Source organism: Emydura macquarii, unplaced genomic scaffold, assembly GCF_026122565.2.
Source record: "Emydura macquarii macquarii isolate MOO-44397 ecotype Brisbane River unplaced genomic scaffold, CSIRO-AGI_Emac_v2 contig_2422, whole genome shotgun sequence".
Taxonomy (NCBI): Eukaryota; Metazoa; Chordata; order Testudines; family Chelidae; genus Emydura; species Emydura macquarii.
In genome coordinates this window covers 11,481,698-11,509,514 of record NW_027132559.1, presented here as the reverse complement: position 1 = coordinate 11,509,514, position 27,817 = coordinate 11,481,698, and the positions used below count along the sequence as shown (strand labels likewise).

At 40.2% G+C, this 27,817-nt stretch overlaps 1 protein-coding gene across 3 annotated transcripts in view; it reads right to left on the bottom strand.

Annotated features, from left to right (window-relative positions):
* The window catches only part of ZNF385D (zinc finger protein 385D), a 568,873-nt gene that overhangs the window by 214,429 nt on the left and 326,627 nt on the right, over nt 1-27,817 (bottom strand). For 2 of the 3 annotated variants that reach the window (XM_067561938.1, XM_067561939.1), the window contains exon 3: nt 18,435-18,509. The exons of the other annotated variant lie outside the window; for it this stretch is intronic. In XM_067561938.1, coding sequence (XP_067418039.1) covers nt 18,435-18,509 — 75 coding nt within the window. The remainder of the gene's footprint in view (nt 1-18,434; nt 18,510-27,817) is intronic. 3 annotated transcript variants of the gene reach the window in all.

The following is a 27,817-nucleotide window of genomic DNA, read 5'->3' as shown; positions in this document are numbered from 1 at the left end:
TCTTCTGGTTTTGAATTATCCCAGGAAGGAACCAATAATAAATTTATACCAAGATTCTTACTAGTTGGCTTTAAGGAATTTCAATCTGAGAGGTTTACCACAGGTTTTTTTTTTTTTTTTTTTTTTTGGAGGGGGGGAGAGGGAAGGGAGGAGGAAGGGGGCGTGCAGAAGCATATCCAGGGACTCTTTGTTGGCAGAAATGTAATAATGTGCAACAAAAGACACCAGTGACACAACATTATCAGTTTATATGTCTCGTATAGAAGGTTAAAAGATCTCATACACCTGAGAGGGTTCCAATTTTTCTCAAAATAAATTTCATCTATTGTACACACAGACAGCTCTGGGCAACAGAAATGTACTGTGCTGCATAGGAAAACAAAATGGAAGCAGCAGCACAAATCACACTGAATATCTCTGTTTCCCTTTAAAAAACAAAAAAGATCTCTTCAAGGTAAACAGAGTAAAATTTTAGCAAATTAGATTTAGGGAGCCTTCTGGGTAATGGACATTTTATTCATATTTATGCTATAACGACAACAGTACAGAAAGAGGAACAACCAAGTCACAATTCTGCAAGGATCCAATAGTAATTGGAAGTGTTTCCAAATGTGCACGATTTTGTGCCTGAAGTCAAATACACTAAGTTTGGTTTGTTTTTACTTTGAAGCCATCTGGAATAGTTTAAGACATATGGCATTTTTGCTAGAAATAATATAGATTTTGTAATTCCTAACTAATCCCTTGAGGTTAAATTAAAGGGGAGAGTTGTATTCATGTGTGTTTTTAACTAGTATGGTAGCTCGTCTCTGGTTCTGGTCTTTTTCCACTGGATAAAACTACCAAATGTGTTTTTTACCCTTGACTCAAAAGTGTCACTTCTAGAAATCTGCAGTATTTGTCACCATGAATACTATTTAACTGCAGCAGTACCCAAAGGAACTCTGTACTGCCACACGTGAATACAACTGGAGGAACTTAATTAATCTTCCTGTCACTTCCATGATGCTTTTCATTAGTTTAGCTGCTATCTGATCAACTGGTCCATTCTATATTGGAAATGGCTATCGAGAACCTCTTATAAAAGCATTTTCTAGAGATAAACAAAGACTCACCTTTTGATTTGGAGAGCCTTTACAAATCTTAACCATGCAAACTTTATCAGTTCAATAACAGCACTTGCCGCAAACCTTATTTGTAAGTAGCTAGATTTTTCCAAATATGAGGTTTAAGAACTACGAATCGCACCAATATGCATTTATGTATAGAAACCAAGTGGCTTAAATTTAATACTGATACTAGTTTACAATCAGAACACAAATATATTTCAAATGAAAGATCATATTTTTCTTCATTTTTTCATGAGTAGTGATGTTTATTACAGTGCCTTTTTTTGAAAAATAAAAAAAACCCCAAACCAATTCAACATTTCAGGCACTAGCTCTGCATGTTATTCCACTAAGGGACCATTCCTGTCACCTTTTGCCCCCTTAGATATGTGATAGGGTTTAAAATGATAAATCAGCATGAATAATATCCCTAATGCAGAAGCTTCTTTAATCATGTCTATTGATCACAATTTGTTAGAGATGTTATCATCATATAAGCAAATAAGTGGTGGCAGGAAGTGATAAGTCTTATTAAGGGTTCATGTTATAGATGGAATGTTTTCAAAAAGATAAAAGGGTTACTCACCTGATGCAGTAATTGGTGTTCTTCGAGATGTGTGTCTCTGTGGGTGGCTCCACTTTAGGTGTCATTGTGTCTGTGGCCTTGATCAGAGATCTTCTCAGCAGTATTCGCTCGGGCTGAATGAGTTCTTTTTGTTCGTAGCATAAGTGAATGCATGTTGAAATCCACTGAGTCTTTGGCTGGAGATGGCTCTGTCCTTCGAGCACTCCACTAGTGACACAAATAATTTGTCTGACTTCCGAAATGGTTTCGTTCTCTCCAGATAGAAAGCTATGGCCCTTCTGATGTCCAGAGTGTGTAGTGCTGCCTTCTGTGGATTGGAATACAGTTTTGGATAAAAGGTAGGTGGGTGTATGGGTTGGTTAATATGGAAAAATGACACTACCTTTGGGAGGAATTTAGGGTGTGGTCTAAGGGTGGTTTTATTTTTGTGAAATATCGTGTAGGGGGGATAAGCCGTCGGCACACTAATCTCTCCTACTAGTCAGGTAGATGTAATAGCAACCAGAAATAAACTTTCACGGACACATGGAGGAATGAACATGTTGCTAGAAGCTCATATGGTGGTGTAGTAATGGCTCTGAGTACTAAACTTAAATCCCACGATGGTGAGAGAGATTTGAGGGTGTCATATCGTTTATTTTGTTGTGGAAAATACAATGATCGCCGATAGATGTACTCTTACGGAACTAATTGATAACCCTGATTTCTTTAGTTCCATCATATATTCGAAAATCATCGAAATAAAAGAAGATTATGCATCAATTCATTGCTCTTCACACCATGATTGGAACCTATGCCATTTCTGCAGGTAAGTCTTCCTTGTTGTTAGCTTTCTGCTGTTTAATAATATCTGTCTCACCTGTTCAGAGCACTGCAGTACTTCAGGACAGAACAACTTATTAGCCATGCTGTGAGGTGAAGTTTTCGTATTTCCGGGTGATAAATTTGTCCTGCATCCTGATAGAGGAGATCGTGTCTCGGGGGAAACGTGATCAGTTTGTGTAGTAACATGCTCAGGAGATCGGAGAACCATGTTTGTCTCGACCAGGCTGGTGTTATCATTATCATGGTTGCCTTGTCAACCTTCATTTTTTTGCATGGTCTTGGTATGGTATCATTGGTATGGGTGGAAATGCATATAGTAGTCCCTTGTCCCAGTTGAGTATGAAGGCATTTCCCATCAATCCTGGCCTCAGTCCTGCTCTCAAGCAGAAAAGGTGGCATTTGTGATTCTGTTTCGTGGCAAAGAGATCATTGGATGTCCGTACTGGTGGAAAATGTTTTTGATGACTTCACTGTTTAATTCCCACTCATAATTTCGTAAGAAATGTCTGCTTAGATTGTCTGCAATGATGTTTTGTTTGCCAGGCAGGTATGCCGCCGACATGTCGCTATTGTGTTTTATACACCAATTCCATAGTTTCATTGATTCGCTGCATAGGGAGTGGAATCTTGCTCCCCCCTGGAAGTTTATGTAGAACATGCATGCTATATTGTCCATCATTATTTTTATTGATTTGTTCCTTATGTGCGGTAGAAAGTGTCGGCAAGCATTGAGCACTGCCCGAAGTTCTAATACGTTTATGTGAAGGTAAGTTTCCAATTCTGACCATCTGCCCTGAATTGTGTATTCCTGCATATGAGCTCCCCATCATAGGAGTGAGGCATCGCTGGTGATCATAATCGATGGTGGCTTCTGGGGAAAATGAATTCCCGTCATTATATTGTTTTCTAGAGTCAACCATATCAGAGAGTCCTTTACCATGTTTGGACTCCGTTCAGACTGTGTCTGTTCGGTCTGTATACTGAAGCAAGACACCCTTGGAGACAACGCACGTGTAGACGTGCATTACACACTACGAATGTTGTAGCCACGTAAAGGGACAGGGAAGGGTAGTGGGTGAGGGGGAATGGCTATGAATGGGATGGTGTATCCTGAGTTGATTATTTCCAAAACCCATTTGTCTGTTATTGTTGACCAATTGGGATGGAACGGTCTTAAGCAGAATTCAAAATTTTTCTTTAGTGAGGCTGGCACTGCATGCTGATTGGGGTTTCTCAGACCCTCGATCAACTTCTCAAAATTGTTGCTTAGATGGTGTAGGTTGAGAAGTGGTAGATGACTGTTGTGGCTGTCTGCGTTGTGATCTTTGTCTTCCCCTCTGAGGCTTGTACTGTTTATACTGGGATTGGAAAGGATATCTGTGAGCATAGGGCTGAAACCTGTGTTGTTTTCTTTTTGCCACAGAGCTAGAAGTAGAGGAAGAGGCCCTCTTCTTTGGAGTTCATTCTGCTTCAGGCTTGTCTGGTCCCGGGTCAGAGAGTCAGAAAGTCTGAGAGATTTTTCCATTAGAACTAGTTTCAACCTCAGGTGTCTGTCCCTCCTGGACCTGGCTTTGAAATTTTTGCAGTGTATACTTCTGTGGCACATGGATTTTGCCCAAGCAGTGTACACAGAGTGAGTGTCCATTGGACACTGGCATAGCCTCTCTACAAGAGGTAAACCTCTTAAAACCAGGGGAACCTGGCATGTCTTATTACTATAAGCTCTGCTACCCTGAGAAAAGAAAAAGATTATATTTTAAACAGATAAGTAACTAACTGACTAAATTAAACTTAACTATGACTAAACTATATTAATAACAAACTCTAAAAACCGTCAAAGAGGAAAAAATTTCCGACTGCTGGTAACACTCCAGCTCAGCCTGTGGATGGTGGAGAAGGAACTGAGGGGGTAGGGCCACACGCACGATAGAAGATGCGCCAATGGCACTGTGAGACAAGAGCTATGCATGCACGGCCCGAGCGAATACTGCTGAGAAGATCTCCAATTGAGGCCGCAGGATGCGACGACGCCTAAAGTGGAGCACCCACAGGGACATCACTCAAAGAAGAACCATAACTATTTCAGTCAAGGGCTGGGTTAAGGCAATTTGTGGCCCTAGGCAAACACACCGGCCCTATTCCAGGGCCACTGCCCCCACATTGTAGCCTTATCCATTCCTTGTAACAAGGGCCATCCACATAATAATATCAGCTGGATTCCTCTCCTTGGATCGTTGCCTGTGGTGGAGAAGCTTGTGTTTCCCAATGACCCTAAGAACTATGTCCTCTGGAGTTCTGTACTCCTGGTAGGGTCACCCTTGGCGAACAGTTCTGAGGTGAGGTCCAGACGGAACACGATCCAAACTTCTCAAGACCCTAACCTCGGAATTGACATATTTGAGGACATGTAAGTTCTCTGTAGTTGTGAAGGCAGATGAGGGCTGCAGCAGGACAGAGACCTCCGGTTGTCTCGGACTTCCATGCCACCGGGTCCAGGGCTCCTTCCTGTTAAATTTCATAAAGTTATTGCCTGCGCACCAGCTCCCCCATGTTAAAAGATTTCATGTATAGGCCTCTGCCAAGGGTGTTAACATCTCCCACTAACAAAGTCCTGTGGTAATGGATGAATGGTGGTGAGGACAGGAGCAGTGATCTCTAGAAGTCCCTAGTTACAAATCTTCATGCAGGCAGCGGACGTACATTGGTCATCTTTCGCTTGGACTTGTGAGACAGAAGCGCAAGTTGGCAGCTGTGGCCACCACTGAGCAGTCCTTTTCAGGTTCCCATCTGTTCATCCTGAATGGGAAAAGGGCTAGAAAACATGCCCTAAACATAGGCTGTCTCACACTCCCTGCCCAGCTGGATGGCTGTGTCCTACAGTCAGAATATATGAAACAAAGTAATAAAGTTTGCCAGTTGGAATGTTCACACTCTCATGAATTCCCTGAACAGTGACTGTCCTGAAAAAAGAACTGCCATAATAGCTAGGGAACTTGCAAGATATGACATCAATATTGATGCCCTAAATGAGACCCATTGGGCAGATGAAGGTCAGTTGAAAGAAGATGAAGAAGATGAAGGTGGCTATATCTTCTTTTGGAAAGGAAAGCAATCTGAAGAGAGGCGTATTCATGGGGCTGGTTTTGCAATCAAGAACAAGATTGCTAGCCAGCTTTTAGAACCCCCAATAGGTATTAACAAATGTCTCATGACTCTGTGTCTTAAGCTTAGTAACAACTAGGATGACACTGTCATTTGTGTGTATGCTCCCACACTTGATGAAGATGAAGACAACAAGGGAGCAGTTTTACTGTGCTGTTCATGTAGTTCTCACTGCTACAGCCAAGGAAGACAAGTTTATCCTCATGGTTGACTTCAATGAAAGAGTTGGGGGACATCCTGAACTCTAGAAAGTCACCATTGGGAAAGAAGGAGTGGGAAAAGTTCACTCTAACGGCGTTCTTCTCCTCAGTAAATGTATGGAGCATGATTTGCTTGTCACAAATACCATCTTTAGACAAAGGGACAAATATAAGACCACGTTCAAAGACCCACGTTCCTAACACTGGCATCTTCTTGACTTTGTCATCGTCCAAGTCAGTGATCATACTGATGTCCATATTACGCAAGCCATGAGAGGCACGGATGACTGATGGATAGATGATTGTTTAGTCAGATCAATCATGAACATGCAACTTGCACCACAAACAACTGAAAGGAATTTAGAAGAGATTTAACATCAAGGCACTTCAAAATCATGCTAGTCAGGAGACTCTTCAACAGCACCTCATTGAAAGGCTCTTTCTGACCTTCCTGAGAACATCAATGACATCCAAACACATTGGGAGGAGTTCAAGACTATTCTTCACAAAACATGTCCCGAATCAATTGGATAGTCCACTCATTGCCATCAACATTGCCAGCAAAAATGAGATTTATATAAGCCTAAAGTTGTACTTCAAAGAAGGCTGTGACATATCAAGAATCAGTGGTGGCAAGCAAAGGCCACAGCGATCCAGAGTTTTCCTGATCAACATGACATGAAAAGTTTTTTTCAAGCAACAAAAGCCATTTACAGGCCAAGTTCAAATAGCATAACCCCTTTGCAATCCCAGGCCAGCTCCATCCTTCTTAAGGACAATGAACCCCCCAGCAATGTTGGAAGGAGCATTTCGAGACTCTCGAATTATTGAACTGCAAATCTGAAGTCTCAGCTGTCACCATCAAGGCCATTCCTCAGAATCCAGTAATAGAATCTTTTGCTGACCCTGCATCTTCTGAGGAAGTTTGGTGTGCAATCACTCAGATTAGAAACAACAAGACCTAAGGCCCAGATGGCATCCCTGAAGAGGTCTTCAAAGCTGGTGGAACAGCACTCGTGCAAAAACTTGATCAATTTCTAGTTAGAATTTAGGTTAATGAGGAAATTCCATCTGATCTATAGAATGCTAATATTGTGACCATTTTTAAGAAAGGGGACAAGTTAATGTGTGGGAATTATTAAGATATTGCCCTCTCCATTGCTGGGAAGATCCTTGCTTGCATTCTTCTGAGTCATATCCTCCCTCTTGCCAAAGACATCCTTTCAGAATCCCAATGTGGTTTCAGACCGTCTCAGGGCATCACCAACATGATTCTTGTTGCATGACAGATCCAAGAGAAGTATAGAGAACAACACCTGCCATTGTTTATGGCATTTGTTGACCTAAAGCATTTGGATTCCATCAATTGGGAAACATTATGGAAGGTGCTGTCTAGGTTTGGCTGTCCATTGAAGTTCATTTGTGTTCTCAGGCTACTTTATGATGGAATGACCATCACCATCCTCTGTAATGGGTTAGAGACAGACCCGTTCACCATCTGTACTAGTGTTAAACAGAATGTGTTATTGATTCAACCCTTTTCTCAATCTATCTTGCCGTAATCTTGATTCTTATTGATGACCGTCTTTCCTCTGGAATTGAGATTGAGTATTGCATGGCTGGTCAACTTTTCAATCTGCAGCCTCTCCATTCTAAAACTAAGGTCACCAGGACTGTTATAACTGATCTTCAGTATGTCAACAACTGTGCTATCCTCGCACACACCGAGGCTGAGTTGCAACCCACACTAGATCTCTTCTCAGGTGCCTATCATAACCTAGGACTTTCCCTCAATATTGTGAATACAAAGGTGCTCCACCAGCCTGCCCCAGCACAAGTTTCTCCCTTACCCTCACAAATTGTCATCAGCAGTGAATCCCTGGAAAACATTGAGCATTTCCCTTACTTTGGTAGCCACCTCTCCTAGACAGCCAATCTTAATGTGGAAATCAAACATAGGATCCGTTGTGCCAGTGCATCCTTTGGAAAGTTGTTCCATCGTGTCTTTATTCACAGAGATCTGTGGATGGAAACTAAGATGATGGTCTACAATACAGTAGTCATCCCTACTCTTCTTTATGGGTGTGACACATGGGTGACAAAGCAAAGCCATCTGAAGCGTCTGGAGTGGTATCAACAATGCTGCCTTAGGAAGATTCTCCGTATCAGATAGGAAGACTGTCACATTAATGCTAGCATTCTCTCTGCAGCTAACATCACCAGTGTTGAAGCAAAGACTTTGAAACATCAACTTTGCTGGGCTGGTCCTTGTGTGCAGATGGCTGATACTCATCTCCCCAAGCAAGAGTTCTTTTCTCAACTTAGTCATGGTAAAAGGACCATCGGATGACAGAGGAAACGTTACATGGACATCTTGAAAATGTATCTCAAGAAGGGAGGCATTGACCCCATGAATTAGGAAGAGCTGGTTGGTAATATACTGCAATGGCGTCACATCATTCATCAAGCCTCAGCCCATTTTGAAGAGAATCATCTTGCTCAGGAGGCTGAGAAATGACAGAATTTCTTTTGTTCCTAATAATACTTAAAAAAATTACTTATTCTCCTGAGCATGGTCACCCTTGGAGGCTCCCCAGATGTCTTTAGCTTCCCTTAGCAAATTTCTACACTTTATAACTTCTAATTTATATTGACTGCTTTTTCCCCTTTTTTCCATTTGTTATGTTGCCTTTGTATTTCTAATTGCAGCCTTCATTTTGCCACTGAACCAAGACGGTCAAAGTTATTCTCTGTGTTGATTGTTCAATCATGGCTTTTTGGCTATCTAGTAAACTCTTGTTAAATAATTCCCAATATTCACTCATATTTTTCTGTCTAAATTTTCTTCCAAATAACTTCATTAATAATTCTCATCAGCTTTGAGAAGACACTTTTGAAGCACCAAGTATATACTGCTGAAAACTGTCCTCTCTTTCCCAACATTGAATGTAATTAGGACATGATCACTGATCTCTAGGCAACCACTCCAGTGATTAATTTATCTTTATCCATCATAGCATGGTCCGAGGTTGAAAGCTGATAACAAACTAAGATATTTCTTTCCCAATATACAATGTATATAATTGCTACATCTGTAATTCCAAATTGGAAACTATTTCAAAGAATGAACCTGAGCCAACACCCATTGAAGTTAATGGAAGGTTTTCTGTTGATACAAATGGGAATTGGATTGGGCCCTAAATATACAACAAAATACCAGCAAAGAAAAGGAGGTAGCTACAAACCATGTTATTAATTCCATGGAAAACATGTGCACAAATTCAACTCATCAAGTGTAGTGCCTCATTCTGGGCAAAATTCAGGTGACATAAAAGGTGTGGCAAGTTACACAGCAGTAAGCTGTAATACATAAGTAACTTGCATACAAAATGGATGGAAGGATGGTACAATAAAGTACAGAGTCTGCTCTTTCAACAGATATTTTAAACCAATTTACACTGACTTATTCACATTAGCTCTGAATTTGACCCTTAAATCCACACCTTGCACATCTATATCTGTGAGCATCAGAACAGTGTAGAAAAAAATATGTTGGCATAGAGCGAAAACCAGTGACTTAGATTCATACCCTACACCTCAAGAGTTTTCAAAAATTGGGATCACTAGTGGATCATTCACACCCACTGAAATCCAACCACCTTTGGAATGAACAGGACAACAATTGACAGTGCACAGCATCACTAGACAGCAAATTAGAGGAAAAAGGGAGGAATATATTCATCTGAAACCGAAGCTGGAATTTATGTGGGAAGAATGTAATTACCCCCTGACAATTTGATGAGAACACTGGTGTTTATAACATCCCTACACTTGCAGAATTACCACGGGTTCTTTAATGACCCCAAATGACCTTAATTTTTCATCCCCATACTAAAAAATGGCATCTCCAAACTTTCTAAGACAGTACTACTGAGGCACTGGTTCCTTAATCTATAGAGGGAACCCTGTGACCACTCAGCAGCCAATAGAGCATCCTACAGTAACTAAGGGCTGGTCTACTTTGGCGGCGGTGGTCGACTGGAGATATGCAAGCTACATAATGTAGCTTGCGTATCCCTCGTCGATGTACTTACATTTACGTAGCATGGCGTCTTCATGGTGTTGGGTCGATGGAACACCCCCTCCTGTCGACACAGCTGTACTCCTTTCGGGGAGGTGGATTAATTCAGTCGACCGGAGAGCGCTCTCTGTTCGACTGAGCAGGTCTACACAGACCTGCTCAGATCGATGCCACTGCATCGATGCTTGCCACTGTGGCAGTGAAGACATGCCCTAAGTGTTCCACTGAATTCTCTGAGGACTGACATAGGCCATTCATACTTCTTTTTAAGACAAAATGGGATCAAAGCACAAAATGGTTGCCGCCATTTAATGTTTAAAAGAAAAATTATTTTAAAACCATCCAAGAACAATTGATTACTTTCAAACTCAGAATACTCCAGTATTTTTCCCACAGAAGAAGAATAAAGACATTGCTTTTCTAACACTGCCAACAACATTCAAATACATTCGTATCTGGTTTACAATAATTAGCTTTAAAAGGAGGGTTCATCTCTGTTCCCACCTTTTGATCTTATTAACGGAGCTTCTTGTCATTCTAATTCAGAAAGACATTTACACAGAGAAACTCTGGTCTGTATCAGCATCTGATTTTCTTGTAACATCTTTTTGCACAGTTCCCTTTTGATCTGCTGTATCTCTGAATTTAATTATAAGGTCTGAAAATGCCCTGCTACATATTTTCCTGTAAAGTAATTCTCTCTGTTTCCCATGGCCCAATGAAAAGATTGTGGGCTTGCCTACACTTACACTGGTGCAGTGATACTGTTGTAGCGCTTAGTGAAGACATTGTCTACACCAATGAGAGAGCTTCTTGTAGGCATCCACCTCCCTGAGAGGTGGTAGTTATGATAACAGGAGAAGCCCTCCCATCACCATCACACTCTAAACTGGGAGTTACACCCCTGAGTGATGCAGTTATACCAATATAAGTTTGTAGTGTAGAGAGGGGCTGTATCTCAGATTCAAGCTCTCTCTCACATGTACTTTACAAATAAAGCTTAAATACAACACTTCTCAAATACATTAGGGCCAAAATACATAATGCTCAAACACAGGCATCTAAATGTAGGCCGTTTTACTTATTTTTAGATACTAAAGTGACTTACTTTTTTGGATGGTCTCCAAACTCATTATCTCTAAACATCAGATCACTTTTAGATGCCTAAATATGAATTTAGAGGGGATGGTGTCAAACTAGGCACCCAGGTTTGAAAATATTGGTCTAGGTTCTTAGCACACAGGGATTCTTCATATGTGCACCTACCTCTGAACTCTGATAAATCAGAATTGCACCAAGGGGTTAATTATAGTTTACTCTGTCCCTTCAAGTAAAATTAAATACCTGACAATTTCATATAGGCTTGGAATCCCCATTCATAGCTATGAGACTTTGCATTTGCTTGCCTATCCTTACCACTTCTACTCATCTATTAAATGAACTACCACCAAGAAAATTGTATTCAAGGTGATTATTACTAGCGTGTAGACTATCTATGGGGCAAAAGTATAACTGTGCAAATAACCCATATTTTTTGCTTCTCTGGCAGTTCTGAAAAATGGAGGGGGAAAAACAGTTTGAGTCAAAGCAAAATATTTTGGAATTTTCAGCCAATTGAAAAAGTGAACAAAACTTTTGTTTCAGGTGAAACAAACATTTCATTTCAGCAGGCATTTAAAAATTTTAAAAAAAATAAAAGCAAAGGAAACAAAGGGCTAGAGTTACAAAGACAAACTGTGGCAACTGTGACGCATGCACACTCGGACATCTGCCCCGTATATCCAATAGGACAGTGATTAGGGAACTCAGCTGGGATATTGGAGCCATGGTTTAAATTCCTACACTGGAGCAGGGATTTGAATTCAGGTCTCCCTTTCCCAAGCAACTGCCCTAACTACCAACGTGTTGGTTATTAGCCAGGGGAGACTCTCAATCTCTCCTGTTCCACTTTGTATAAATACTTAAATATTCATTAGAGCAGAGATTTGAACCCTTCTCGCAGATGAGCGTCCTAATCTCTGCACCATTGGGTGTAAGGAAGGAATTGTTTTGTGAATGGCACCTAGCCCTCCCTGCCTTTTTTTTTTTTTTTTTTTTTGATTCAAAACTGTTCATTACCAAACTCGTGTCAAATTTGCAAATAGTTTTGGTTGATCAGAGTCTGAATTTTTGGACAAAAACTAATCTGAAAAATTGTGCCCAGCTCAAGGGGGAAGTTCACGTCAGTGCTGAGAATCTGTACTAAGCTCAGTGAATCACTTTATTTCTGCAGCGGAGCTCAATTGAGGAAGGGCCTGCTGGTGGAGCAGCATGAGGGGGCATCTGTATGCCATCGATTTACACTCTGCATAAACCAGAATCAAAAGTGATGCTAAATGTGGCAGTCGAGCAAAGAAACAGGATTCTTCATCAATTACATGGATCCTGCATCCTTAACACCTACAAAAGTGGAGGGGAATGATTGTATGCAGTCACCATTCCAACTCATGACATGGAATAGTAAACTTGTTGTGGGGTGAGTGGCAGTATACTGCAACCCTCTACCTTGCCATCCTCCCACCTCCTCTGAACTTCATATGCATAAAATCTGATTTCTCATTTTTTGTGAGGAAAGTGAGTTTTGTTTAAGAGGATTTGTTTTCCAAATGCTCATGGAGAGTTAACTACAGCATAAAAGTGATTTCTAGCTCGTGTGTGTGTTGCAGTGATTTGGCAATTTAACTCTGAGTAATAGAAAACGGAATCACTAAACGGAAAGCCTGCTCAGAAAATGGTGTAAGAGACAGAAAAACCCAGCATAACCATTTTACGCAAAAGCCTATAAGCATCCCACCAAAGATAATATATCCTGTTTTAAAATTGTTGCTCCTTTTTGTATAGAACCTTTTTCATTACTTATCTCTCTCGTCCTTCCTTTCACACAGACCCCCAAAGGATTTCATCAAGTAATTATTTTTACTAAAAGTAGTTGCCTACACATTGGAATTAACTAAGCCATGTTTTATCTTCATTTTCCTACAATTACCATTGACTTTAAGGGCAAGTTTGGCCCACTCTTCATACATCAACAGTAGGTACTATAATATGTGAAAATAATGAGATGTTGATTACAACAACATACAAAAAGTTAAATTTTAATGATGTCAAAGGTTTTTTGGAGAAAAAAATTAGCTGATAGAAAAGTATACCAAAAACCCAACTTCTGAACAAATTAGTTTAAATGCATGAGTAGTAGTCAGTCAGCTCAGGAAATGAATATCATACAAGACAGCATGAAACTCTTATCTCAGGTACCAAACTCAATCAAGTTACTTTGGATTAACTTGTAAAGAGAGATCAGAATTAAGTCCATCATATGATGATATATAAATGTTCCTCATTTACTGAAATGCACCAAGAAGAATAACCAAAATAGGTTATTTTTCTCAACAATAAGCCCAGTTTCACAACAGTATGTCATATGTGAACATGCAAATGAATCTGAAGTATAAGTAGAGCTATAACAACTTTCCAGTTCCATAAATCCAAGGACTGAATATCAAATTCAAGTAATAATGAGCCAGGATAATTTTTGGTCCTATCAAAACAAGTTCACTGACAAATAAGAGAAAATGGATATCATCATTATTTATTCTCTTTTTGTTAAGTACACATGCCATACTATAAAACTGCAGTAACCGTTTCACTGTAACCATTTCACAAGAAAAGTACTGGATGAACCATAATGCCTAAAATGAACCTTACCTATTATGTTTGCCAATAGCAAATTCTGTAGCTAAGACTGAGATATGTTTCCATTCTAACTCCCCCACATCCTTGGCACATAATTTTTTCACACAAGTCTGTCTTTTCTGATGAAATATTCCATGGGAGTCTATCCAAACAAGATTTTTTGGGGGAGGGGGTGCATGCGCGTGCACATGAAAGTCTTGTTTGGATTCACTCTAATATGTATATTATATTTGGTACGCACGAGCAAATTTGAGCAAGTACTCAGCTCACTAGCCAGGGTGCAGCTTTGATGAAACCAGGAGTAGCAGAGTCACCCTCGGATGATTAGGGTGAATAAGATCTCAACTAGGACCAGCTAGGGCTCCATGTGCTCCTCTGCTTCCCCTTTCCTCTCCCACTTGATTTCAGCATATGTTGAGTTCCCTTCCTGTCCACCACTACTGCCATTGGATGGTTGGCATGGTAATGGGACCAGGTGATAGGCTCTTGCCTGGAGGAGCTGGAGGTTGCTACAGTTTGCTGTAAGGCAAGTAACCATTTGAGGCTCTCATTCCTCCCCATCTTAAACTAGTATGCTGGATTTTCTTACATGCCAGGGGCTAGGCTAAACTGCAGTTCTGAAGTTTGGAAAGGATTTTTGCAACATGGCAAAACTGGCAAACTCTCATATGGGGTTTCGCCTTCTATTCTGCATCCTAGAGGTCTGGTCTTGTGGGTTTAAATTACAACTGTCCCAACACTGGCAGGTTGTAATGCAGTTGGCGGATTAGCAAGGGTGTGCAGATGAGGCCTCTGTAACCTAGTGGGCATTGGTGCTAGGCACAGCAATCCACAGTGAGGGGGCGTGCACCTATGTCCCATGGAGCTTGTGGCTTCCCTCATCTCATCTCTGTTACCTCCAACATGGAGAAAGGGAGCACTTTCAGCATTCTTGGGCAGGCCTGAGAGATTAGAGGGGACCTGGTCCCCAGCATGCAGTGCAGAGTGAGGAATTGGTTTAGTATTTTTAATTTAAAAACAGAAAATTAAATGGTTTCAATCATTTTTTAAAACCAGCTAAGTTAAAAGTGCACTATCTCAAATCATGAACAGGAGGGACTATTTTCAGCTTTTTCAAGGGAAAAACTACTCAAAGCACTATAAGGCAATACACAAAACAAACAAGATTAAAGACACAATTGTTTATATGAATTATCATGTGATTATTCAGCAAGACTGACTCATTAAATAACCAGTACATGATCTGATCCTAATACTGGGCATACTACATGCTGAAAAAGTATGTTTCACTGAGGTCAACACATTTTTGCGAAGGTTAGTTTTCAACTTTCTGAGTCTCTCTCTCATGCAAGGGCAGTTCCGAGAGGCAACTAATGGATTAGTCTTTGATCTCAGCTCCGTGACTTAAAGGCATTCAAGTCTGCTAAAAAGATTTTTCTAAATGGCAGAAAGAGAAATGGGTACAGAAAGTAAAGACTAATGTACCATATAGGCCAATTACTCTGAGGGAAAGGGGTTGGAGGGCAAGACATCGAACAATTCTTCCCTCAAAATATTATTAAAGGGTCAATTTATAACATATGTATTTTTATAAAGGCAGATGTGTAACACAACAAGTAAAGTATGTTGGAAGAAAAGGAAAGGTACAAATATTTACACACATCACCCATCATTGTGAGTTAATGGGCACATACTGCTTGAGTCATCAAGACAAAAATTCTGAGGAAGCATAACTAACCACAAACAAATCTTGCTGAAAGGCAAACAAGCAAAGACTGGCCAAATAACATAAAATTAAAATATTGAATGGCTCTCACCAGGGGATTATGCCATCAAGCTTTTATTAAATAGGTGAATTAATTAAAAAAGGACAACTGTTTGTTTTAAAGCAGCTCCAATAGAAAACACTACAGGAAGATTCAAATTGTTCCTCCCTTTGATTGATTCTGGTTATGATTATAAACTTCTGCCAACAGAGCAAGCAAAAGGTTCAGAAACAACAAAAATATTGAAAGTCTACAAAATGAGACACCATAAATGTGCAAAGAATCTCCTGCCAAGAGCTGAGGTTCTTCTAGTCTCACTTATTCAACTCCCAATTGACTGGAGAGTTGAGAACATCCATGATCCTACCGGATCAAAGGACAGTCAGAAGCCTACAGAATATTTAATACTTATGCTAAGAAGTGGGGGAGGGGACCCTTCATGAACGCATAGTTAAGGTTGCTCAGTGGTATCTTGTGCCCTTCCAGAATGTCAAGTTCAACAAAACTCAAACTTGTGAAAACCCAGAAGGCAGCTGGTCCCTCGCTACCCCTACCAAACCTACACTCTGGCAGAGCTGGTGAGACAAATCTGAGACATGTTCTATGTTCCAAGGATTTGACAGTTTTCTTACATGGTTGTTACAGGAAATTTAAGCATGTGAGAAAAGACTGGTGTCTCTCTCTTCTCCAACCCCCCCCCCCCCCACCACCACCACCACCACCACCATCACCATAAAAAGCAAGCCTCCCACAAACCCCCTTTACCAGAGAGAGATTGGAGCAACTTGACTTCTTTTTGAATTTCAGATTTCTGCCCAGACTGGATCTGAACTCACATCCCTCCTTCCCCCCATCATGAGCCTTTCAAGTCTTGAGAGTCATGGCTAGCGTTCAGTCCCCTCAGCCTCTCTGCACATGGCTGTGTGATCCATTTGGTATCTGAGCATGAGAACTGCTTGCAGCGCACCTAACTGAAGAACCAAACTCTGTGTCTTTCAACACTATAATTTGATCTCCCCCAAAGGGCTGAATGGTGCCATGTATTTTGCTGGGGGAACTCTCAAGCATTTGAAATGGTAGCATAATTATTTCAGTCTTGTTTTATCCCTATGAGTGTGCAATAAAAGTTGCAAAAAGTAAACCAAACTTTAGAAACACTGGTTTTTTTGGGAGGATGGATCTCCGGCCAAATGGCCCCAAAATTAGACTAGTAATCCAACTCCATGCTCCCATGAGGACCACCAAATTTTAAGGCAATCTAAGCAGAGGCAACGCATGTGGGGGGCATAGCAGGTCATGTGCCCAGCAGATTTCTGACAGGGTGGGAGTTGTGCTGAGTGCTGCTGAGGACGACATGCTCGGGTAAGGCACCGGCACCTAGTGTTCCCGCTGAGCACTGCAAAGTGGTACCCAGAGCAGGGAAGCAAGACCGGGCTGGCAACACAGCTCTGCCAGAGGGAGCATAGGGAAGCCCTCTGAGTCCCACCCCTTCCTTGTCCTCAGCCACAGATTAAACCTTTAAATTGTGCCTCCCTCACACACATATGCTATCAAGGGTTACAGGTCATCTCTGAATCTGAGTAAGTGAGGTTTCTAAAGCATTTAGAAAATTCAGGCTTTAAACGAAAAGCTAAACGTAACCTTAACCATAGCAGAGCTAATGCTCTGCTATAATATAGTACATTGCCTTTTCTCAGTGTTGTAAGAATGTAAACTAATTAATCCTACTGCCCTAACCCCAGCTGTTGGGTGGTATTTTTATTTTACAGATGGGAATGCAGAGGGTTAAGTGATTGAACAAGGTTACATCAGCTCAGTGGAAGAGCCAGGATTAGAACTCCTGCGCCCTGACTAGTCCTGCATTCAGATCATACTGACTCCTGTCACAAAGAATGAGAACCAACAGTGTAACAAAGCAGATTGTGTAACACCTGTACCACCCTTATACATCACTGCAAGACGATAAGCAAAATGCCTTGCAATGTTTTAAGAAGACATTGATTCATATTTTCTTTTCTATCCACTACATTTGTATTTATTGTGTTTTCTGCATAACAAAGCAGGCCAGATTTATCCTTGGTGTAATCTAGTGAGCCCAGTGAAAACACATCAGGGATGAATTTGACCCAAATTGTCTCTATGAGGTGACTAATAACAAAGTAGGTTTTATTTTCATAATGTCACTAGTGAGCAGCCTTTTTTAGGAATGCTTGCAAACAATTATTGTCAGCTTTCAAACACAATTTTATAATACTCTTGTGGCCTTCAAACATGCTACATTTTCATCCTTATCACAACGTTAAATCATGTTGCCAATAACGTCTTTGGGACGAATTTGAATTCTTCAAGCCTGAATTTAATTACATTATGTAAACTAGAAAATGTCTCCACCAGTATGCTTTGAGGGAATAGTTTATCTTGGTAATTTTATATTCTGTTTTATTTAATATATTTGCATTTTGATAACTTCACTCTTCTGTATACAGCATTTATTGATCCTTGTCAGGAACCCATTTTCAACTTGCTGTAGTGCATTTATTTTCCATAAACACTGAACTGGAGCACATTCTTACACAGAGTTTAAGGTAAAAAAAATAATAATGAAAAACTGCTTTCCAAAGGAAGCAGGATAAAATGTCAGATAATAAAAACAATGTGGATTTATAGTGGCATCACTGCTTTGTTTCATGCCAATATGGTAGATAGGGTGCTGGTTCAATCGCAAGAATCTATTTTTGCTCTGGCCATAGTGGTTTATTATATCTCTCTGAATAATTCAACCACATCTCCATTCAAATATCTCATGATGAAAATAAAATTAAGTAGCATCCCACTTGCATTTAGAATTTATTTTTTGTCTTCTACATGTATGTTAAATGCAAGTTACTCAGTCTTGTACAAAGTATTTTTCCTTTTGTTATACATTCAATATTTATTTTTAAAGTAGCATATTTATGGAACATTCTTTTTCACCTTTCTCCCTTCTCCAGCTGTCCATTCTTCTCGAACCCCGACTCACACAGTCTGGTGGACGGTCGTAGCTGCATTCTGATTCAGAAACAAACAAATGACTTTTTCTTTCATATTTATCTCACGTATATATCTCTCATTTATCTAAATGTTGAGGCATTTCACAGTCAATCAAGCAAGGCTTGCCTCCACCTGCACTTGAGTACAGCTCTTGAAATGCACTGGAGAACAATTCTGATTAGGGGACTGGGAGGAAATACTATACGTGAAAATATTCATACATTTCAAAAAAGAGGCATGGAGATTTTCATATCCTTTCTAATTCCTAACCTCTAGGAAGCCAAGACAGTATGTGAAAAGCTTGATGTTAGCAAAATGAATACATCTACTACTCTGGCATGTAATATCTGTGGTCAACTGTTTCATAAACTTACTGGGAACCCTCAGCAAAAATATTGCCATGAAAAGAGTACTGTAATGTATATTATATATAAAATTCTGACACAAATGCATTAATAATCTCCATGTAACAGTTTCCTACTAATATCATAGCTATATTTTCATTTTTGTTTAAGATAATAAACCTACTTTACCTCAATACGCAGGGCAAAATCCCCCCAATCAGATCTGCAAGTGGTGGGGATCTCAAATAAATGGAAGAAATGAAAGATTATTTGAGCTGCAAAATGGGGAAATTTTGATCATCTGGAAGCTCCCATGTTGGAAATAGCATTTAGCTGCACACCATATCTGCTCTGGCACAAACAGATCTCCAAAAGGAGAGATTAGTTTGGCCAAAAAAGATCATTTTTAGCACAATTTTGGATTCTATTGTATTTCCAGTGGTTGAAATACAGGGCAGAAACAAAAGTGATTCCAGCTCTTCTGCAGCAATGACCTCATATGTGGAGCTATTATACAGATGAACGAACACACACAGTATTATTATGTACAGCTCTCATTGCAAATATTGACACTTAAGAACTTGGTGTGGATTTGGGATTTTAGTTTCTTCACAAAGCATTTGGTAATTTAGAAAAGAGCTAATCCCACTCCGCAGTCTCACGTCTTTCAACCAATGTAAAGTGAAACAGTAGTTCAGACTTCTGGCCTCAAATTTAAAAAGGTAAGAAGTATCTATGCTCCTCTGTGTGTCTGAGTGTGTGTTCATTCCTGTAGTAGAAGACACAATAAAACAGGAAAGTGCTCAACCAATATATGAAACAGATGGTAGAATTCTGTGGCTTGTATGCATGCATAGAAAAAGAGAAATGTCACATCCCTGCTTTTTTGGTTTTGCCAGTGAGACTTGGTCACACACACACAAAAAAGGGTGCTTGCAGACAACAGGCATAAGAAGCATATACACTGATGATTGAATGATCATAAAATGTAAATGCATATAAAGGGAATAAAATGTTGCAGTCCCTACAATTTCCTTCTAGAGCCTAGACTTTTGGTCTTTGTTGATATGAGAAGTCAAGGTACCTTTTCATTGGAGTTAGCTTAATTCAATTGACACCCTCCCACACCCTTCTTAAACTGTGCTAACATCTTTCAAATTGCTTGAGCTAGTCGTGTTGTAGCCTAGGCTCCTACAATTTGGTTGTGTAAACGGAACCTTCATGACAGTGAACGTGGCATGTCATAGTCCAGCAAATAGTTTACCTAGTCTTTGAATTTTGCGGAATAGATCACAAATTTTTAAAATAATGTCTGTGGTGATCTATCATGGAATATTAATATAGATCGTCAGAGGCGTCCCTGGTTTAGCAGTGCAAAATCATCCTGTAAATGTGTATCAGACCATGTTAATAAAATATTCTGTGTAAATTTGGATTGGAGAATAATTAAAATCAAGAAATCTTGACCCAACTCATTTTTCCTGCTAGCCAGGTAGTTGAACAGGAAAACCAGCAAGGGGGTGGCTGCTTTTGGGGACCTTAATAGAATATAAGCCCCCTCTGCTGGATCACCCTAAACTTAGGTGCTACAATCCTGCAGAGTCATCGCTGCTGATGTTTGGATCTTGTTAGCGCCAACAAGGATATACGGGGTCAACTTGGGAGTGTTTCTCTGGGGCAAGAGAAAGTCCTTCAGAAAAAAACAAGTGTAACCTCCTTTGGAGTACGTCAACTCCTGGGATGCAGGACTGAGCTTGTGTGGCACCAACCCAATGGACAACCAGAACGGCTCCAGAGGCTCTGAACACCAATTGCCTGGAGGCTTCGAGTCTGGGGCATGAAGAGAATAGACTGGAAGCTCCTGCACAAGTCAATAGAGAGGCTTCTGAAGGGGTTATTTATACAGACAGTTTTCAGGACCCATGAGAAGTCAAGACTGCTCAGTCCCTTAAGCCACTTATGGCGGTGAATAGAGCATAGACACTGCACACCCATATAGCACAGGTATAAATAGTAGCTAAGACAGTGAGACACAGCTTAGATGAGCAGATTGCTCTACATGCCTAAATCCTCCAGGACATATACCTTACTAGGTTCTCTATACCCCCAAGATGTGCATCCCACATCTGCACTCTTATTTTTAGCAGTGTAGTGTCCCACTGCCTCCCATCTACCAGAGCCTTTCCTCACCACAGTGAAAGTCTCTGGCAGAGGGGCGCTGCCAGACCCTTTCTCCACTGCCGGAGCCTTTCGCTGTGGCGTGTAGCATTTCATTTATTGTGATTTGTTTTATTGTATTTTCTTTCTTGTATATTGGGTCATACTCCTTGTTAAGTGTAGTAGTTTTAGTTATCTTCCTAAGGGATAGCAGTCCTCACACCAAAGAACCCAGGATTGTAATCATGCAAGGAGGGGGAGAAACCACTCTGATTAGCAAGCACTAGGGCAGAGGCTTAAACCATGCCTTCAAGTAGGGGCTACACAAGGAAAGACTAAACCTGGAGAGAAAGCTTAGGCTGAAGTCTGTTTTTTGTTATCTGAGTTATCAATAAGGCCAAACTCCAGGCAAGGGCTATGTTTGGACTAGTGTGTGTCACTTCTTTTCTAAGCAGAGTAGTAATTTTATTTGCTTATTGACACCCTTTGTGTATCAGGATGAGAAAGATTTGGATTACTATCTCTCTGTCCTACTCTTATGCAGAGCTCCACAGACAGTTGGAGAACTCAATCCACAGTTCCACTTGACAGTAGGATTCAGTCTTGAAAAGGCAATATTAAAGGCTATTTTGGAAGAGACAGTGAAAACAATTTTTAAAAAAAAAAAAACAAACACCCGAGAGACAACCTTTGAAGACCAGGTTTGTAATACTTATACCCTCTATGGGACCTTCTTTCCTTTCTGTCATGATGAACAGGGTGTGACGTTCCCCTAGCATAATCTGGACTGGTGAATCGCTGTGTCACCCCAATCCCCCATTCCTGGAGCCCATTTTACTCTGCTTTGCTGTGTGAACTCCCTCTCCCGAGCAGCTCACGCACAGCCACCAGCAAGCAAATTGCACCTCCCAACTCAGTGAGTGCCTCTAGCCAGCCACTCATTGGATTATGCAATGGTATGACCCCAGGCAATACCCCCAGTCCCAGATGCAACCCTAGAAACTGCTGTCTTACAATGTTCAATGCTGCCCCTGCACACTGCAAGCTCATATGTTCATCAGTTTAACAAAGAAATTGATATGCACCAGCCTTGTCACTCTAATTGGAGTCTCTAACATACCTTAAACCAAATGCACTGCTTCTGGTAAGATAAACAAATGTATTAAACTACAGAAGGATTTTAAGTGATTATAAGTCAGAGGAAAGCAAGTCAAGTTTAGTTAATAAACAAAAGCCAACCGCATTCTAAACTAAGTTTAACATTTTCAGCATCCTTACAAACTCAGATGATTCTCACCTCAGGCTGGCTGGATTTCCTTCCAGCCAGACTCTCCCCCTGGGTCAGCACTTCTGTTGCTTGATGGTGTTTGTAGATGTAGGTGGGACAGAGAGAATGGAAAAATGTCTCTCCTTTTAAAAATGTTCCTTCTCCACTATTTGCCCCCTTTCCCCCCTCAGGATCAGGTAACAAACAATGTCGATATATTGTTCCCTCCATGTCTTGAGTCGTTGATTCCTTTATTAACATCTAGACTAGTCCTTTGTTCCTGGAATACGAAGCTGGGTTTGTTCCATACAATCTTTAATGAAGTGCAAACTGCACCTCTGCTCATAGAGTCTTGCTTGGATTTGTTTTAAGCTATGAGACACATCTTTGGAGTTATCACATAGCAAGGCCTCATAACCATACATATGACATTACAAAAAACATATAACACTAATGTTCAGTATATCACGAGCATTCCAAAAGACATCTTACATGATATACTTTTCATTAAACAATACACGATTACACTATAACAGTGATCATGGGGTGTGCAATGTGTCACAATGGGGAAGATCTCGAACAAAAAAATCTTACATTTATGCTCTATACCTTTGATAATAAAATGACACATTGCAAAGCAGTAGATTTCTGTCCTCAAACTCTGCTCCAATAACATGAGTCATTCTGGAAAGGTGCATTCCTTCTTTCCATGTCACGTCAATAATCATTCTTTCTACAAGTGCTGCATTTGGATGCATTTTTATTATATTATAGATTCATAGAAGATTAGGGTTGAAAGGAACCTCAGGAGGTCATCTAGAGTCCAACCCACTGCTCAAAGCAGGACCAACCCCAACTAAACCATCCCAGCCACGGCTTTGTCAAGCCGCACTTTAAAAACCTCTAAGGATGGGGATTCCACCACCACCCTAGGTAACCCATTCCAGTGCTTCCCACCCTCTTAGTGAAAAGTTTTTCCTAATATCCAACCTAGATCTCCCCACTGCAACTTGAGACCATTGCTTCTAGTTTTGTCATCTATTACCACTGAGAACAGCATAGGTCCATCCTCCCTTGAACCTCCTTTCCAGTAGTTAAAGGCTGCTATCAAATCCCCCCTCATTCTTCTTTTCTGCAGACTAAACAAGCTTACTTCCCTCAGCCTCTCCTCATAAGTCATGTGTTCCAGCCCCTTAATCATTTTTGTTACCCTCTGCTGGACTCTTTCCAATTTGTCTTCATCCTTTTTATAGTGGGGGGCCCAAAACTGGACCCAGTACTCCAAATGAGGCCTCGCCAGTGCTGAATAGAGGGGAATAATCACTTCCCTTGATCTGCTGGCAATTCTCCTACTAATGGAGACCAATATGCCGTTAGCCTTCTTGGCAACAAGGGCACACTGTTGACTCATATCCAGCTTCTTGTCCACTGTAACCCCCAGGTTCTTTTCTGCAGAACTGCTGCTTAGCCAGTCAGTCCCCAGTCTGTAGCAGTGCATGGGATTCTTCCATCCTAAGTGCAGGACTCTGCACTTGTCCTTGTTGAACCTCATCAGATTTCTTTTGGCCCAATCCTCTAATTTATCTAAGTCACTCTATTTCCTATCCCTACCCTCCTACATATCAACAAATCCCCTCAGTTTAGTGTAATCTACACATTTGCTGATGGGTGCAATCCACCTCATTCTTCAGATCATTAATGAAGATGTTGAACAAAAGTGGCCCCCGCACTGACCCCTGGGGCACTCCGCTTGTTACTGGCTGCCAATTATACATCGAGCCATTGATCACTATCTGTTGAGCCTGATGATCTAGCCAGCTTTCTATCCATCTTATAGTCCATTCATCCAACCCATACTTCTTTAACTTGCTGATAAGAATACTGTGGGAGACCATTTCAAAGCTTTGCTAAAGTCAAGATATATCATGTCCACCCCTTTCCCGACATCTGCAGAGCCAGTCATCTCATCATAGAAGGCAATCAGGTTGGTCTAAAAAACAAATGCAAAACCTAAATCCTGGGGCCAACTGAGTGAACTTGCTCTCTGGAACAACTGTTATATCCAACAAGGAAGAGGTCTCTGGTCATTTTTTTTGCTTTATTTCCCTACTCCTCAGAGGTTGTTGGGTAGGATCCAGAAGCTAGGATTAGGACTTTGCTGCTGTTGGTGCTTATCTTCTCTGCCCTATCCCTCTGTCTGAGGCGAGAAGCCCACCAAGAAAGAGTGGTTCACATACACATTCCCATATTACATCACCATGCATTACTGACACTCAGGTAAATGAATGCTGCATTCAATCTACTAATTCAGTTTAGAGCTTCCAATATTGAATTTAACTTCCTTCTCCAACTATACAGCAGTGTTTGCTATTTCATTGGATGCCACTAGGCTGAATGTAGTCCATGGAAGGATGTTCATTTTAAACTAGCAGAGACTAAAAGATTAATATAATATTGATTGCAAAGATTTTGTGTACAGAGATTTGCCATGCCACTGGTTGCAATACCTTATCAACAGTCAGCTCTTTGACAGACTCATTTGATGCCTAATACCCATCAGCTACCTCATACATTCTTAAACAAGATTTAATGTAAATTCTGCAGACAGAATAAGCTAGTGAATATAACAGATGTGGTCATAAAAAGGAATACATTTTTCCCCATGTTTGAATTTTTCATATAGCTGTGTAATCACTTATCTTTGACCCACATGTTTTTATGCCCCAGTACATCGTCGGTTTATGAATCTTATATAGAATATACACACTGATTCACATCTTCAAAACCTTCCATCAAACCCTTACAAATACAATGTATTGAATTCCCTCCTCTAAACCATCTTCAACCCATCTAATTCTAATCCAATTAGTTTAGCTCCCTTACTTCCAAAGTGTATGGGGCCAGACCCTGGACTGATTTGCACAGAGCACAAACTGGATTTAAAAGTTATCTTTGCACTTCCTTGAGTCTGCTGCTGGCTCTTTGGGCTGGTCCCTCTTGCCATATTAGTGCTACTTCATGCCAGGCATTCAACCAGAGGATCACAAAAGCGCTAGCCAAGGTTCGATATAGCACAGGACATCCAGGTCATGCTTGTGCCCCTGATTCACCAGCAGCACGGGACTGAGTGTCATAAGAGCCCCTATGCTGGTTTTATGCCATCAGGGTGTCACACATATTGGGGTGATGCATACAACACTGGTTAAAATGACTTTAGGACCAGATGATGCAGTGGTATAGCACAAAATGGCTGCAGTGCACCAGAGAATGTGGTCCATAGACCCTTTTCTAATATCTAGGCACGTCACCACTCAGATACACAGCCATTAGTTACAAATATGCTTTATTTCTTTAGGCTGAGATTTTCAAAAGAGAATTTTGGTGACAATTGGGATTTGGGCTCCTAACTCAGGCTACTTAGAAAATCCCAGCTTTAAAGACTTAGAGCAAGAAGCATTATTTTTTCCCTGCTGAATGGAGGATTTGGGGGACATTTATTTCACGAAATCATTCAAGGCCATATGCTGTATCTTTGGGAAGTTAAGCCATTTCCAAAATGCCTTGATTGACATGCACGTGGTATGCAAAGACTAAATATATAGTTTGTAGGCAAGTCTCATGGCATACACTTTTTTTTTTCATCCTTGTAGACATTATAGACCTCACTATGGAGTTATCAGCATTGCCAGACTAATTCAGCAGGCAATCAGTTTCTTTCATACAGGTGCTTATCACTCTGGTATAAGAGCTTTATCATTTAACACAGTATGCATATTAACAGTGAACATTTCTTCAGAGTCATTTTTGCCAGTATTAAAAGTTAAAAATACATTTTTACAAAAATCAGTGAATAAAGAGGGGCAGTATCACTGCTAGCGCAAACTTCCCCAATACAAAGAAGCCATTAACAACCCTCAGGCCTATTTTCCAGACAGTGGAAATTGCTTTCAAAATTTTGTATCCCAGATTTCTGTGTTCTGTCTGATGTACCCACAATGATTAAAATAAAGCTTTGAACAGCAAGAAAACCCAAAGCCAAAATGCAAGTTGATAGCAAATTGGTTCATGCATAATCTGAACTGAATTAAAGCATTTCCTTATAGAGTTAGAAATAATCAATGCTGATGATAATATTAATTACAGGCAACAAAGATAAATATCAATTTCTAAACAGTGTATCATGAGGTGCTTTAGAGAGCAGAGAGAAATTTCAACTCTTAGTGCTACACATCTTTTAGCCACATGACTCCAATTGATATCTGTTGAAGTTACCCACTGCTTTGAAAAGGTAAATGATAGTGGGCCAAATTCTCCTCTCATTTATGCCAGTTCTACACCACTTTAACTCCACTGATTTCAGTGGCATTTCTCCTTGTTTACACTGATCTAAGCAACTGAAAAATCAGACTCCAAGGGATTATAGCAGGAAGTTAGCACTTTTTGATTGGTCCAGTTTCCTCTTTCACTCAAAATGACTAGATTATTCTTAGTTTGTTAGTGGTTATTTTCATTATGAAACACATAAAAGCCTCAGTTCATGAAATACAATACCTAAAACTTGGAAACATTCAAAAGGCTTTAATCTGGAGTATTGCACTTTTGCCAAATGTCTTAAAATTGTATACCCGTTTACAGTCAATATATTATCTCAGAATCAAGCTATGCTGGTACACTCGTGATAAAAGCAACTTTAGAATGCCTCCTATTGTGCAATATAGCTACATTCTGGAACAGTACAACACTAGATGTGACAGAATAATAAGGCCATTTATATCTTTAGTGCTTGGTAATTCATAAAACCAAGTTACATCTAAGTAATTTTTCGGGCATTAAAGCTTTTCAGTGTCTGCAGAATAGTAGTATGCTAATGAACTAAACATTTTTTGTATGTATAAATGAACGTTATCTTTCAAACCAGAACCCAATTCCCCAGCTAAATCTCTGAATATAATTTCCCGAGCTCGTGTGAAGTACTCCTTTATGTATGATTATTATTTTAGTAGCTCAGCTGAAAAAAATAAATCTCTTACATTCATTAAAAACTAATAGTTGCTTTTTAAACACATTAGTGCAAATTTCTCTCTATCGCAAAGAATCAGGCTACGTGTTGCTGATTTTCATGATCAGAAAAGTCTCATGTGTCTTTCTTTAATGAAGGTTTGTATACTTGGTTATATTTTAAAAACAAGCACTAAGATCAACAGTCAAATGTAAATTAAATTTAATGTACCATTAGACATTGGAGTCACAATATGCAAAACTTTTAGCTTGGTTTTGTGTTTATTCTTTAAAAAATTGTGGTCATTCTTAACACACATTCACAGCACAGGTCCTAAATGAGCATTTAGAGCATTTAATTAATGACAAATATTCATTTCTCTCTTCTGATCTCCAGGACAGACATGTTTTACCTGTTACCATCCAGAGCTATCTTATATGAAGTGATATGGCCTCAATCAACGTAGCATCTGAGTGTCTTAAAAACCTTAAGGATTTTTTCTGCACAACAGCCCTGTGCAGTAGAAAAGTATTATTAACCTTATTTTACAAAGAAAGAA